Here is a 17,125-nt window from a genome sequence, read left to right on the forward strand (position 1 = left end):
ATTCCTGCTGATATGGATTGATCTGTTTCAAGTCTTTATATGCTAAAATTACAAAACCTTAAAATTTTTGTCCCCTTTAATATCAAAACGTCGGTTTCTAATCCGGGAATCCGGTCTGCTAACATAAAATTGTTTTCAGAATTTGCTATCAACGAATTTTTAAAATCTGAATAATTACGCAGAGTACCTCTGATCGCTTTATACTACACCGAACAAGGATGTAACAAAATATGTGGCAATATTTTAAGGAAATTTGCGTTACCTATACCTATTAGTTCGCATTCGTCTTCAAATTTTTCTAGAAAGGTACTCGTTGCAATGTCCTCAGATCTACCGCTGAATTTAGTTAAGGATTTTATTTCACCAAATTTCACACGAGTATTAGTACCAAAATACCTTAGATGTCTGTTTTACGTGTATATGGTTCCTTCGATATGATCTTCTTTCTTCCTTCTCGATATTAGAGGTGGTGTCCTTCCATTCAGAATAGGCTTCTGATGAGTTGATGTCTTCTTCACAGGGTTTTGATTCAGTTCTCCTATGTTCCTCATACACTACGTTGAGGGCAGGATCAGAATTACACTTTATTGTACTGATTGTCTGTTTGATGGTGTGTACCTCTTTTTGCGATCTCCGAATTTCGTTTGTATGTTCATTGACTTGCATTTCTACTTGTATGTTCATTTTGCGTTGTATGTTCATTCAACGGTATGTCTCACCACGGCAAAACTATGGATAATTATAATTTGCTCTATCCTATTGTCGGTTATGTCCAGTTTGGTATTAGTAGAGCGTTCACCTCTGGTGCTTGGGGCCACGGGTTCGATCCCAGCCCCCGCCAAGTGAACTTTGTGATGGACAAACACCGTGTGCGTGGGTTTTCTCGGGGTTCTCCCGTTTCCCCCCACTTTCTTCATTCCACTATTTCATTCATTACTCATCATTGCCGTCTCCTTTAGCCTAACCGGCATAAGCGTGGGACATAAAACTCAAAGATTTCATTTTTCCAGTTTGGTATTTATCTGCTGCGTTACTTGCTCCAATTTCGAATCCATCTCTTGTCCTATTTGTAGTCTTTCTTGTTCCAATCTGGAATACATCTGCTGTCGTATTTGTTGTGTCACTTGCTCCAATCTGGAATCCAAATTTTGTGTTACTTGTTTCAATTTGGAATCCATCTGTTGTGTCATGGAATTAATCTGCTGTCCTAACTGTCGTAAAAGATCAATCACATCCGTTAAAGTCTCAGTTGCTGGAATATTGACACCTTCAACTCCTGTACTGGTATTCATTTTAGTTCTTCGATATATTTTTCTTTTATTACTTAGTAAAATGTAATCCGTGATGTTGACATAGTTTACTGAAATTTCTAACTAATCTCAAGGTTCCCCGAGTTTTGGCACCATCTAAATATGTAACGTTATTTCTTCCGTTACAGTACCTGATTCTAAATATATTGAATATTTATAAACTACACGAGATTACAGTGAATCACACAACACAGATATGTACTTTTGGGTATGTATATTTTTCAACATATATCGTATTTGTCACATTAAAATAATATACATCCAATCCTGACAATATTGTTCTTCGTTCTATCTTTTTTTAGTTACCATATTAATTAAATAAACAGGTTGTCATAGCAACGAGAAACAAGAAATATGTCGATATAATACAAAATATTTAAAATTATTTCTTTATATCTTTTTCTTCTTTTTCTTAACAGCTTGTGCCTTTTAAATAGCACTTTTGCCCAGAAATAGAAACAATACTTAGAAGTACATAAAAAATATATATTATCGATGTAGGTCTACTCCTTAACGTGGAATCCAAACCACATGAATTCCCACCGGGAATCGAAAATGGTTCTCTCGCCTCGAAGTAAACGGCAAAGACTAGAGGAGCTGGAGAAGTTTGGTTTATTATATATGTTCTGAAATACTATATTACATATCTGTGACACATTTATAGAGTTCATACATTGAAGCACAAATTCTCTTTGGCAGATTCGAACCCGTGTGAAAATAAAAATTTGGTATGCGAATCTATTACCTTATCCACTACACCAGCAGCACAAGGCTATTGGACTTCTCCGTTTTTTCTGTTACTCTTCTGTTTATGGCTCACTTTCCACATGCTTCAGTCTGATGTCATGTATTCTTGTTTTGTCATATTTTATAATGGTTTTCTACATGCTTCTTCAATATTTATTTGGAGTCAATGTTTGGATACGCTATTTGTATTAGAGATCACACATGTTGGTTTGAAACAAAATTAGGAGAAAATAGATTTTCTTTGTAACCAGAAGCAAGAGACATAGGAATCTGTGCTCAACGTTTTCGACTCTGGGAGGCGGTCTCGGATTTTATGATCACAAGTGCATATTAGATTTTATGATTTATTTTATTTTATTTTAATTTTTGAATAGCTTTTAAGTTTCTATTGGAACAGAAATCGATGATATTCGCTATCAATATAGAATAGGGTTTATTACAGATAAATAGTGATAAAAAAACAAAATATGAGAAACAAACCACATTGAATTTGGAAATATACAGATAACAAATAGCAGAGAAAAAAGAATGCAGAATGTAATATATGCAGTCGAGGGAATAATGTATCTAATGCAGCTCAAAGTGAGGTGTAACACTCGACCAAAAGTGTAAATTAACATTTTGTTTTAGAATAGTATTTACCTAAGTAATGTCACTTTTCAACAATAAGAAAATTGTTCTTTTAAGTTCATAAAAAGAATCGCTTCACTTTCTTAAGAATGACAGTTGGTTACAAATCGTTAAACGTATTAAAATAGCTGATAAGATGATCATGTTACATTAACTATTATACAATAAATTCTGCTGTTCTACTTTATGTGATAAGGTTAAGGTAACAGATAAATCTTCAACTTACAGTGTCTTTTTTCTGAGGGCTGACATAAATCTCTAACTTACAATTTCTTTGTTGTGATGCTCACTTTTTTAATTTTATGTTTTCTTTTCAGGTTATTCCCTGTGGAGTATGGAAGACGAACATGAAACAAAACATTTTATTTTGGAGTCGAATACAATTTTCATCAAAACTGAAAATCATGATTATCATGATGAGAATGAACCATTGGAAACTAAGGATGCGGTATCTGCAAAAACTGAAGAATCAGGGCTACCGTTGCTCGGAAAACGGGATATTTCATTGCATGAAACTGTACCTTTCGCCTCGACTTCAAGACCACTTTCTTTACTGAAAACGGAGTCTCAAGTGGACGATGAACCTTCGAGATCACCTTTAGTGAAAACAGAGCTTGAAGTAGAAGATAATACTGAGTTTGATGAGAAATTCAATATTGAAGTATGTAACGAATCTTCAGATTTATCGGAATCAATCACAGATAATACAATTGATGATGATGCAAATCCTACAAATCAGCTGGAAATTCTAAGGTAATATTTTTATATAGAAACTCTTCTTCTAAACAATTGTAAGCCCTATTATAATGTAACAAAATATCATCACTTCAACGAAATTTTAAATTCTATCATAGACTTACCCTCAATGAAAATATGTGCAAATCGGCGACTATAAATTATAGGTATTTGCTATTGTCGTTACAATTAATCAATTAACAGAAGTATTTAAAGAACCAAGATCCTGTAGATTTATTATTATAAATTGAAATGCGTGTTCGATTTCATTGTAATATTCGGTAACTTTTCGATAATTGTTGTTTCATATTACATTTTTATCACTTGCTTCAACTTTTTCTCACTTTTATGACTTACGCGTCTTTTTTGTAATTTTTCTTGCGTCTGTTTGTGGTTTGTGGTTTGGAACGATTTAAGTATCTTTCATCTCCGTAAAATGTATCTCTAATATAACTGTTTTTCCTAATTCACATTCTGGAAATATCTATTTCGAAACACTATTTGAATTATTTTAATATGCTATTACATTGAGTAATGTGCCACTATACGACACTCAAAATATAATCAGTTCATGTGTAATGAGAAAAGTAGGATAGTGTAGCCGTAGAATTCTATAAGAAAAGTGTGAATACGCTTACAGGAGATTTGGTACAGCAATTGTTTATTCTTTTCAATTAATCTCTCCTTGTAAAAAGTTCATTTTGTTGAACATAGAAATTTTTTTTTAGTTACTGCAGATACGAATCATTACGTAATTAGAATCCTTCTAAATATTTCAGTAGAGTATTCTTGAAAGTGAAGACAATATCTCCTAATAGATTGTGTTTGAAACAAAATAAAGTGCAGATTCATTATCTTCCATTTTGTTCTGTAGGGAGTTCTTATCTACCAAAATTTCATAAATATGGAAGTTGAAGTTTAATATGTATATTAAAATTATATTAGAGGACTTTTCCCAGCACATGAAATAATATATGCAAAGTAAATGGAGACCAGCTTTTTTCTTCACTGAGCGGTGGCCCAATACTAGAGCTTTCAACTCTGGTGCCGACGGTCCTTGGTTCGATCCCAGCTCCCACCAAATGAGTTTACTGGTGAACAAACACCTTGTGCGTGGGTTTTCTCAGGGTTCTCCTACTTTCTTCATCCCATCATTTCATTCATTTCTCATCATCACTGTCTTTTTTAGCCTAGCCGGCATAACCGTGGAACGTAACCTTCAAAAATTTAATTTCTTTTCTTCACTGGTTAATGTAATGTCAAGTATTATGATATCTTAGGAAGGCTACAAGCGACATTTTGTAAAAAGTTATTTGTTTTGTGTTGAAATGCAGTAAGTTGAGTCGAGATCCGTTTCGTGTAATAATACTGTGAGAAGGATGTACCGTATTCAAATGGTCTGAAATATTTGTAGACTCGATAGAAGGATCGTTGGATGTGCACCTATGCTCATTAAATCTTGCTTCTATACTGTAATTCACGATTTGTCATATTACATTTTTCCGCCCGCCTTTGGCTAAACTTGAGTGATTAGTAAATGGAGATCAAATACCATTCTTTTTGTGACAAACTTACTAATAAATATTTTAAAGCAATACAATTATGACTGAGAAAACGAACTAAGTTCGATTGAGTAAATCTTAGCAACAATACATTCGATTAGTTTTCTTACTAGCAAAGGAAATTCAGAATTTCCGTTAAGGGAGATGGATAAATGACAGATGAAAATAAAATGTTGCATGTATTGGTTTTAACCTAGTATCTAGAATTTCTGCGAAACATGTGTTAACTTTTATAATCAACATTTGGTACACAAACATATAAACAAAGATAACCTTTCTAAAGCTCTAAACGACGCGCTACGGCTATCAAATTTGAATGTATGGTAGAATGTAGGAAGCTTATCGAACAAAATCCCCGTAGCTAAATGAGTAGAGTGAAAGAATACAAACTCGCAGAGCATTCTGATGCAGAATCGAATGCCTTTCTTTTTTTCTTTTCTCTTTCTTTCATTTCTTAGAATAATTTCTTTCTTGTAAAATTATCGACTAACAAGAACTGAAATAATCTAATAAGTAATTTTCCTAAGTTTTTCTTTTAATCTACGTATCTCCACAGAAGTACAGTACTATGGGTAATGGTATTTATGTGCTTGCTCCTTCCGCCACCTCGTTACAACTTCAAAATCAGGTAACCAGGGGACAATTGCACACACGCACATTCACAAGTACAGAAACGACTCACTATGCAGGATCATTTGCAAATTTATTACAAGACATAATACACTCATTAACGTACGAAAATTTGTCGTTTTCAAACCAGCCGCTTGTAATTTGGTAGGTAAGTTTCTTAGGTGTTCAGCATTTTAATTTATTTTTCTTTGGGGATGCACATTTAACAAGAAGTGTGATCACAAGTTTGGCTAGGATTAGAAAGTTGGTTATTTTTTTAATACATAAATTTTATGCGTCTAAGAGCATTGGAAACACGAGCACGGCAGCATTATAATAAAACACTCATAATAATAAAACACTTTGTCTTGTGCTGCAAAGCATTTGCTATGACATCGTTAGTCTCTAAATTTAGATTCTTTAAGGTGCAACGTAAGTGATAGGAAAAAGTAATAGTCTGACAAGGCCAGAACTGGAGATAATGGGAATGGTCAATGATATCTAACTTCAGTTCACAAAGTTTGTGCATTGAGATGGCTGTTTCGTAGCAAGAAGCAATCTCTTGCAAGAAGCCGTTGCGTTTCCACAGTTTCCATTCCCCCTTTTTCTTCAATGTGGTGTGCAGTTTTCCCATCAGGTACACAAATCTTTCAGCATTCAATGCAGCGTTGTTTTTTTTAGATATTCGCTCAGCATTAACCCTTCACAATCTCAAAAAATAACATTCATCTTTTTCTCTGCGACTTTTTTTTTTTATTTGCCATATTAACCCTATGGCACAATTAATCGTACACATACCATTGCGTTTTATCAACACTAACTTTTTGTTCAATGAACTTGGAAGCACTAAGAACAGTCCCGTCTTGTCCGCTTCTGATCGGCTGTGAAGAGTTTGGGCACAGACTCTGCCGCCAAATTTTCATATCAAATTCTTCATGCACCATGTAATGTACACGCTCCATACTGATCCTTAGTAGTGATGGGCAGTGGGAATATTCCCGGTGGGAAGGAATTTAAAAATGAGAATATTCCGGGTTTTTCCCTGGCCTATAAATTCCCAGGAAGGAATTTATTTCCATTTCTTTACTTCCAAATTATAAGAACAATATGACTAATTACTTTATTTTAATATGATTTAATTCTAGGTTTTAAAGAATTTGGAGGTTAAAAAATTTAAAATTCTTTGACTGAACTTTACATAACTAATAATATATTTTTTTTTGTTCCATTTTCATTTGCACTAAAAAGTAAGGTAATTGTTTAGAATTGGGGGGCCAAACTAGCAAAAATTAGGATGATTTACGAAAGAAATGAGTTGATAGTGATGTTTAAGTAGTCAAGAAAATATCGAACACATATTTTTGAGGCAGTAGGGGATTTATACAAAACGGAAACCTAAGTGGAAGTGATTTATGTGAGAAAAGAAAGTGAATTGTTGGTAACGAAGATAGAACATGTGAATTAACTATGGAATTTCGAGAAATAGGTAGAATGAAAGGTCGTGTATGGCATTGTTAGGTGTTAAAATATAAGATAAGTAAGTATCTTGCAAATTTTGTGAACATAAATATGTATGCGCAAATGTTGATAAATTGGTGAGACATGTATCTTCTAGCATTTACCCAATCTAATTAGTCTATAACATTTATAAATTTAATGTGTTTATAATATCAGCAATAGAGTCAAGTTGAGCAAATCCACTTACATATAAATTTAAACTGTTACTATGTAATTTACTATATAATTTTTTCACACATATTTAATTGATAGAACATATTGTAAATAAATGTGCATTTATGCGTACTTTCTAAATATACAAAGTGTTAATAAAGTAACATGGTACCGTTCAGAATATACATTTTAAAGAATCCCCTGTGGACAACAGTAATAATATGCTGTGATATAAAAATTAATTCAACTTTGAAATCATAATATAGTAATGGAATGCAATTTTCTTTCTGATTGAACATAAATTCCCATTTTGGAAATCTTCCCGGGAATTTACCCATCACTAATCCGTAGAGTCTCTGCAATACGTGACGGGTCAGTTCGCCAATCTCCTAGGATTATGTCGTGCACGTGATCCACAGTTTCCATGGTCACCACTGCTTTGGGTATTCCTCACGTCATGTTCGGTGCTCCTCTTCATATCCGGTGCAGGGTTGGCTGTTTTTTTTTAAAAAAAAAACTGGTTTTAGACCCAAAAACGAAAAATGTTCGTGAAAGTGTGTGTTCGTAAAATCTTGATCAAACATTTGTGGGTTATCGCGTTTCACTCCCGTATATTACTCGCATTATACTCAGACCTAAAATTCCCGTTCATTACTCAAAGAGATTATACTACAAAGGTAACTTTTTTAAATACATAAGTTTATGAATGTTTCTTTTGTGATTTTTTTATAGTTTGTTATTATTGTTATGCAATTGCAATCAAAGAAATTCTAAATATTGTTTCGATTTAATAATGTTTACTATCCATAAAATACATTGAAATTCCATACTTTGGGGAGGGGATATACAAACTCCTACGAGAGGCATTTATTGACATCAGAAGTATCTTTTATAACTATTTATGTATAAATGGGTCAGAGCCAAAGTGAACTCAAATAATTCGTATCTTTATTCACTTTTCTTACTGATATGCAAACTAAGTCGTTGTATTTCTTTAACTTGCACTAATAAAAGTCGTAGTGAACTAACTTGGACAAAATTAGTTCTTCTGTATTCAGCAGTACTTTGAAATTCTCCATATCTAATTCTGTATAATGGTTCTACGTGTTCAACTGATTATCTTTTTCCTTCTGAAATGACTCTTGACAATTATATTAACAAATATGTAGAGCTATTTTACAACGTATTTTTATCACGAGTCCTTCGTGAGTGAGTTGGCAGATGTAATGCATTTGTGGCCAATTAGTTCCGGTTCCAAATTCAAACGGAAGACAATTTCTCTCGGATGTAAGCCGAGAAGTAGTCTGGATTTCACTTTGGGCTTATGTGACCCCATCTAGCATGACCCGGTTGTTGCATAATAACACCAAGGCAAAAAAAGCTTTTTTTTTTTTAATAAAAACCATAATTTTTGCCAACCATGTTTTGAAATATGAATTCATTTACTATTAGGCCGGAAACTTATCTAATTACCCTCGTATAGCGCTGGTGATTTCACAGGAGAATCAACGAAGAACGACGAAAAGAGCTAAAAATCGTAAATTTAAATTATTAGGCCTCTAATTTATTTTCCTCTTATTATTAATAATAATAAGATGAAAAAAATTCATACAATTTAATGACGCGCGTGTGTTTAATACGCAAGGGTCCCGGTTCGGTTGCTGGTGATGACATAGAATGTGTGAGATGAGGCAGTAAGAGACTATTTCACTTAACAGTTGGAAGACGTAATTCGGAAATCTTGATGTAATCAATCTGCTGAACGAACATCACTCTACTAAGAGCTGTTTCGTAAGACATAATTCTTCAACTCTGTAATATAAGGGAATTCATATTTTGTAAGGAGTCATTGTACAAATAACTTGTTGGTAACTACCTTTCATAACCTCATCAAACAACAAATCAATCTGTGCCCCGTAAAAGATCTTATCCAAAGTTTGATGGGTCTCTAATTCAACCCAATTTCCAAGACATCTTGTTCACGGAGTTGCAAAATATTTTAACAATTCTTTCTAATTATCTTTAATCTGAACTTAGTATATTTCTTTTAATTTACAAAGCACAAACTTGTAGCTTTAAATATTTCATTTCAGTATTTCTAATTTAACACCTTAATAGAGAGTCTCTATGAAGAAACACATGTTACATTAATAAAGTAGAATTCATATCTCATGACACCAGATGTAAATTCTAAATGTCCGTAAGATATTTTTCACGATGAAAGTTGTGTAATGCAAAGTAGATACTTACAAACAATTAAAAATATGAGAGCGCATACATATTGCGCATTTTAATATATACATATATTTTACATTTATCAGAAACAAAACTCTCATACTGACTGAAGACATAATCCCCTGACCTTTATTCGAACAAGATAAATTTTTCCAGGCTCTTAAGATAGCAAATGCAACCATAAATATTTAACATATATAATCATCTTCAAACTGGAAGATGGAAATATGTTGTAATACTTTCACATCTTTGCGTAAGGAGAGTTTCTTATGTAAATAATTATGTGGAGTGAGAAATCAGAGTAGCAATAAGTGATAATAATCCGATAGTAAAGCTTTGATATGCAAAACCCAAAGTATCGTATTCAAACTCTTGTGCTCGTAGAATTTTCTTTCATAAAATTATAGCCTGCGATAACTCTGGTTACTCTTAGTAGAACATAACTTCCTTTAGTATTTGTAAAGTTACAATTTACGAACACATGTAAGAAATAAAACAGGGGTACCCACAAAGGGGGGCTATGACGCAAACTGTGTCATTAAAATATTTGGGGGGGTAAAAATCTATATAAATATGTTTGAGGGGGTGTAAAAGTTAATCGAAAAGATTTTTTTTTTTCAAGGAAGAACACATACGGATAGACAATTGAGGGAGGGTGCGTTATGGACATGAGGGGTGATGGGCACCACTGAATAACAATATAAGTCGAATAAGACTCGTTAGCATAACGTGACAATGTTTCATGTAATTCGCTTGGTAATTGTAAAGGATCAACTATTTCACAAACTAAAATAATATATATCTATTATCCTGATGCAATTGAAAGTCCAGTTTTACATGTGCTAAGAAGCCACCCTCTGTAATTCAACAATGGATGGACAGAGATCAAATGTACTATATCACAAAGTCAATACATGTTTAGAAAACAGATGAGATGCCCAGTCAGACAGGAGCACTGCATTGTTTACCAAGGTGATGTAGAAGTTTATCATGAAAAATACACAATTGTGAGCGATTTTCCTTCAGGAGTTCAAACTTGGACATTGTGCTGGCCTACCAGAGGAAACTCAAGAATGGGTTAGCCCAGAATTGACGAATGAATGGGCTATACACCCTTGATATGCAAAATTTCGTGCAAGTGAAACAACATTGAAAACTGACGTTAACCCTCCACGACCAACAGACGTTCTTATGAACTCCAGAGAATCAATGAAAATGAGCCTTCAATGAGCATTCAAGCAATTACAGACGAACTATGCATACGCTATATGACTACAGTACGAAACCTTTCCTATCGTGTTCTCTTAACGCCCCTTTCACCGATTCGCACCAATTCAGGCTGGGTGACCCGCGTTTGTTTCCTACGGAAGGTAATGTGGTTTGGATTCCAAATTAAATTCCAAGTTAAGTCTTCATGTTTTATAGCGTTACTGCAGAAAATGATGTTAAACTCTAATCCAAACAACCATGTCTTCTAGCATTTAAATATTTCCTGGTAGGGAAGAACTTTCCTTATCTCGAACCGACAATGTGACATGCAGAAAACGACTTCTTTATATCGTAGACTCAGACGTTTTCATTAGTGTAACAGTTTTTGAACGACGTCTAAAGTGTGTCATTTTAGCCTGAGACTATTGACTTTTCTGGTAGAATAGTTTTATTCTTTTCACCTCTGAAAGTGACATGTAAGTTTGAGATTTCACTTGCACCAACCCAATATTATTAACGTACTTTCGACATCTTGCAAATACTGTACTCTTAGCTTAATGACTAGTTTGGTTGGATATACTTTTTTTCGTGAGGCAACGTTAACTTAGTGATAGAGCGCTCACCTCTGGCGCGTGAGGTCCTTCGTTCAATCCCAGCTCGTGCCAAGTGAACTTTGTGGTGGACAAACACCGTGCTCGTGGGTTTTCTCGGGGTACTCCCGTTTCCTCCCACTTTATTCATTCCACCATTTCACTCATATCTCATCATCACCGTCTCCTTTAGCCTAACCGGCATAACCGTGGGACGTAAAACTTAAAGATTTCATTTCCAAGTGAACTTTGTGGCCGAAGAACACAGTGTGCGTGTGTTTCATCGTTGCTCTTCTGTTTCCTCCCACTTCCTTCATTACCATATTTCCTTCATTTCTCATCAGTACCGTCTCCTTTAAGCTACACGGCATAATCATGCGACGTAAAACTGACAGATTTAATTTCATTTTTAGTTTCGTTTCGCTGACGTGATATCCACACGGTAACACTATAGATTATATAGATAAAATACACATAGACTAGAACATACTATAAATAAAAATAGATAATTTTTCACCGGGATACTGTCTACGATCACACGCGTTAGCCACTTGGCCATAAAGAGGCACACGAGATTTTTAGTTTCAACTTCTTTAAGCAAATTGCAAATAGCTTCCTTAAGCAAATTGCAATTCTCACACTACAAAATAGCTTGCTGATGACATTTATTTGTCGAATTCTAATATCAGTATTTCCCACTACTGTCTGTTTTAAACAGTATAAGTTAGAAAAAGAAATATGTAAGGCAAACTGCGATATAGTTTGTTCCAATTTTCCTTTTTGAGAAATTGATGTAATATATGTTTAACGATTGAATGTAGTGAAATAACCTAGAACCAAACAATGTATCTCAAATACACTATAAAACAAATTATGACATAATTTAGAGAAAGCTTACGAATACCTTTATATTATCTGTACCATTTTGATATAAATTGAGCACGTTTGATATGTGATAAAAGAGAAGAAAAAGCAAGAAAATTTTTTTGTATTTATAGAAAAGTAAGTTTTAGTTTATATATGTAATGTTTTCAACATGTTCTATTCCGTCGAATGGTTTCAGTTATTTATTTGAAACAAGACAATGAGCATAAATCGACATATAAAGATTTGTAAAGTCCTTATCTTGAGTAGACGATGAGAGCAAGTGTTAGACTGAAACTTGTGCAACGTTTGTTATATCCTAGCACTACGTATGCACCCAGGCACTGTAGTATATCGATATGTTTCTAAATTAGTCTACAATACTAAAATAAACACATTTCTTATATTTAAAGCCGGATATATATATATATATATATATATATATATATATATATATATATATTTCAGAAGAATTAATAATTCAATTAATCGTGGAAAGTGAGTTGAGGTTTAAGGAAATCAATGTCTTAAAACGCTAATATGAAGGAATTCACATTTAAACTAACTTATTTTATTCTAGGTATATGCCTTTTTTGGGAGATGACTCAACTAAATCAACTGAGAGGCCATATTCATGCGAGGTGTGTGGTAAGACGTTTGCTGCAAAAAGGAATTTAAGGGTTCACAAAGCAACGCATCGAAAAGACAAACCTTATCATTGTCAAGAGTGTAATAAAGGGTTTGGTAGAAGTACTGATTTAAGAAGACATGTACTAACTCACACCCAAGAGAGACCGTACAGTTGCGAAGAATGTGGTAAAGCATTCACTACGATGAGGTATTTGAAAGCGCACACTGAAACTCATACAGTTGAAAGACCATATGGTTGCCAGGACTGTGGTAAAACGTTCATTAAACAATCTTATTTAGCAAGCCATATGCTAACTCATAGAGTAGACAGACCGTTCTCTTGTAGTGAGTGTAGCATGTCATTTACTACAAAACGGTATCTGACATATCATATGGCAACTCATAAGCGTGAAAGATCCTATTGCTGTCAGGAATGTGGTAAAAAATTCATTAGAAATTCTGATTTAGCAAGGCATACTCTAACTCATACACGTGACGCACGATTTTCTTGCAAGGAATGTAGTAAGCTATTCATTACTAATGATAAACTAAAAAGACATATCCTTACTCATGCAAAGTAACAGACTATTGTTGCCAAAAGTGTGCAAATTCTTTCATTTTAGAATATACTTTTGCAAAGTCTGATGTTAAATCACGCAGGTCCAACAGAGAATTTGTAATTAGATATTAACCAGAAAGTCTTATTTGATGTAAAAAACCGTACGTATACTCCACATCGTTTAGAAAGCGTTTAAAATAATTCAAGGCTGAAATGAGAAAATAAAAAAAAAATGTTATGACAACCGGATTGCTACTATGATACACAACGCACTCAAAGATCCAAGAACTATATCATATGTTATATAATTTCACGCAGGTGAGAAAACGTGATACAGTATTCTAAAATTAACGTCATATTGATATATCCTCCCAGTATTAGACATGTTGGCAAAACAGTAACGTGACCTTCGACAAAAGATGCTTCAGCGAAAAAGGTGTTGACCAAGATCACTGAACAGTTTTTGCAACAATACGTCTAATAGTATGAGAATATACATACAGATCAACTTTCATATTTAAACGCTTCGGGTTGTGTTTACTTTCAAATACAAGAAAAGACAATCCAGGAAAATGACCATACTTTTGCTCAATCTGATTTAAATCACGATTTTAATCCAGATTTAAATTACTTGATTTTTTTAAATAAAAATCGTTGACTTAAATTCCGAAACGAATTAATTTAAAGTGAAAGTTAGTAAAATCCCGTTTCGTTTCTGTTTTTTCCATTATAGAAGATAATAATCATTAAACAATGAGACTCAAATGTATGTAAGCACAGTATGGAAAAAAGTATCATGTACAGAACTATCAGGGAAAATACCGTTTGAACGGGTAACGGGTGAACCCTGCTTTCTTCTCTGTAACACAGGGTTTAAAAATTTCTCTTTCAACGGGAAAATCACCATGGACATTTAAGTTGAAAACTCTTTTGTGTCATTGTCTATTTGTGTTTCCAGATAATAGGGGCGTATTTAAAGGGGTCCGATCCCCTCTCCAAAACAAAAAAATGCATTTTAAAATTTTGGGCAAAATTTATGTACTAAATACATAGAAGTTCCTCGGGATCGTAATACGACAAATTGTGGATGCGTTAAAATATCGGATAATACTTCTGATGTAGTAGATGCTTTCTAATATACTCTATTGCAGAACACGTCGCGATCTGCGATGTAATTGCATAAAATTTTCCGCACCTGTGCAGAAAAGCTGCCAGAGGAAATAAAATAGCCAACAGGAAAGTATAAAAACATACCTGTTATGTATAGATGTTTTAAATGCAAGGACGCCTTGCATTTGAACTGTTTTCCACGTCGTGTAAAACTTACTTTTAGCAATCAAAAGTGTTTCTTTTGCTGAAACTGATCATCCTGATTTTTTATTTTGGAATGTGCAAAAAAAGTTTGACATACAAAAGCTCATCGCAGAAAGACAAAGTTCTGCCATCGGCTAATATAGGATCAGAAAACGATATTTACGAGGAAATTAAATATCGACTAAAAGCAGGGAATTTGCTATTATTCAGTTCAAAATCTCTTATCGTCGCGAATTCTGTCGAGGAATTTGAAGCTTAAAATAAATAAAACGATAAACATGAATCTTGTGCTGTATGGTTGTGAAACATGGTCGCTTACGCTGACGGAAGAACGCAGACTGAAAGTATTTGAGAATAAAATCCTGAAACGAACATTCGGAACCAAAAGGAACGTAAATGAGGAATGGCGAAAACTTCATGGTGAGGAACATCATCATTTATACCGTTCACCAAACATTGTTAGGGTAATCAAATCTTGGAGGCTCAAGTGGGCAGGACATGTAGCGAGAATGGAAGAAAATAGGAACGCTTTCAAAGTTTTAAATGTAACTCCAATCGAAAAACCATTAGGAAGGTCTAGGCGCAGATTGGGGAGTAACATTAAGATGCATCTCGCAGAAATAGGAATGCAAAGTAAAACCTGGATCCAGTTGACTGAGGACAGAAGAGCCTTCGTGAACACGGCATTGAACCTCCGGTTTCCATAGAACTAGAGTGAGTTAGTTAATTTTAAGCGAAATTTATGTATTTCGTGCCTCCAGCTAGTTCCAGTTTTTTAAAAATTTGCACCTGACAAATATCTAACTTTCGTGAAAAGAAAAGTGTCACGTTGATATACATTGCTGTACTTTTTTTTAATCCTTAAGAAACATTGTTTGGGATTGAAATAGGTTAACGATTGAGGATTAATTCAAAATTCAACCCTGATACTTTCATTTAAATGGCGTAATTAAAATTTAATACTAATTCCTAATATTTTTTATTCAGTTCGCGACTTGTATTATGCAAGGTAAGATTTGATTTAAATCAAAAAATTGAGTTAAATAAAAAGATGATAAAAATGATTTTTAATAAACATGATTTTTTTCCACCCTGCTTTTGCTACAATTCTCGAAGGGTTCATAACAAATAAGGTTCTAAAATGAATTCCAATGAGGTGAGACCGTACACTTCCCTCAGAAGAGTGGGGATTTACTAATAACGCAAACTTGAAAAATGCGCACATTAACATTATGACAGATAGAACCTAATCTAATAACAAGCAAGCGTCTCAATCTAAAATTTAACTTGTAATTTATGTAGACAAGGTATCAATTTATAACAAAATCACTTCAATGTCCTCGCAATATGACAAAGCATTTAAGTAATACCTAAAATACAACCCTGATATAAATGGAAGTGCAGATCGTTTAAAGCATTGAACTCTCCCGACAAGCATAGACAAAACTTTACTTCAATATCTTATTTTCAAAAATGTCACTATACATGCAATCAATATAATATAGTGAATACTGGTGAAGACGACCAGTAGAAAACTATTGGAAATGACAAATCCTATTATACAAAAGTGATAGTAGATTGCCCCTATGAAAATAAAAATTCATTTTCAAAATGTACAAAGTTCATTCGAATAGTATTGAGGTGTGATTAGTGGATCAAGTTTTGTTGGATTTAAGTTATTTGTTTCTTGTGTGTGTGTGTTACTTATGTCTTAGGCTCTTATGTAGAGAATATTTTGATATTTTTAAATTTGATTTTGTATATTACATATTTTTTTATTTGTTAAGATTCAGGCCAAATGAATTCATGCAAGTGAAGCGAAATAAATGAATTACAGATGTTAATGATAACTCAATCCTAGTTCTATTTTTGTAGAATTCAACATTTCGTCCTATGCCTGGGCTTAGTGTTTCTTCTTTTCTTTTTACGTTTTTCTTAACCGAACAACATTCCTACATCATTGAAACTAACAAAACTTATAGCTATTTGTCCAAGCTCTGCCCGACCTTTAGTTAAATCCAATATTTGAAAACTCATAGATTGTCCACTAATAATTAATGAGAAATGCGTGCACAATAGTTCAATTCAGCTATAATTGATGTAGGCTGCAGTCTGCAGTCACTTCTAAGAATGGAAGAGGTAATTTCTACAACACACCAAATTCCACTTCTTTATTGAAAAAATGCCCAATGTGAGGATTTGCTTTAGTTGGAGTTGAAAATTCATATGGTTATCCCCCGTATGTCAATTCATTTCAAGTACATCAAAGGGTATATTAGTACGAAGTTATGGTAGGTTCTGAGCGACTCTTCCGTTTTTAGCTTTTTATGCACAACACTACATAGCGCAAGAGCATAGGCAATCTTCTATTAAATACGCCATTCGAAAAGTATATGTGAATGACCCTAATACGCAACCGATATTGCTAATGTAATAATAAACTGACCTATACGCCGCAGA

General features: G+C 33.7%; 1 protein-coding gene across 1 annotated transcript in view; it reads left to right on the plus strand.

The window, feature by feature from the left end:
* The window catches only part of LOC145673525 (uncharacterized), a 36,903-nt gene extending 20,383 nt beyond the window's left edge, over positions 1-16,520 (plus strand). The window contains exons 2-3 of the mRNA XM_081743307.1: positions 3,005-3,440; positions 12,743-16,520. Coding sequence (XP_081599433.1) covers positions 3,022-3,440; positions 12,743-13,373 — 1,050 coding nt within the window. The 5' untranslated portion in view covers positions 3,005-3,021 and the 3' untranslated portion in view covers positions 13,374-16,520. The remainder of the gene's footprint in view (positions 1-3,004; positions 3,441-12,742) is intronic.
* Positions 16,521-17,125: the final 605 nt, after the last annotated feature.

The sequence above is a fragment of the Thermobia domestica genome, chromosome 16, assembly GCF_964235325.1.
Source record: "Thermobia domestica chromosome 16, izTheDome1.hap1.1, whole genome shotgun sequence".
Classification (NCBI taxonomy): Eukaryota; Metazoa; Arthropoda; class Insecta; order Zygentoma; family Lepismatidae; genus Thermobia; species Thermobia domestica.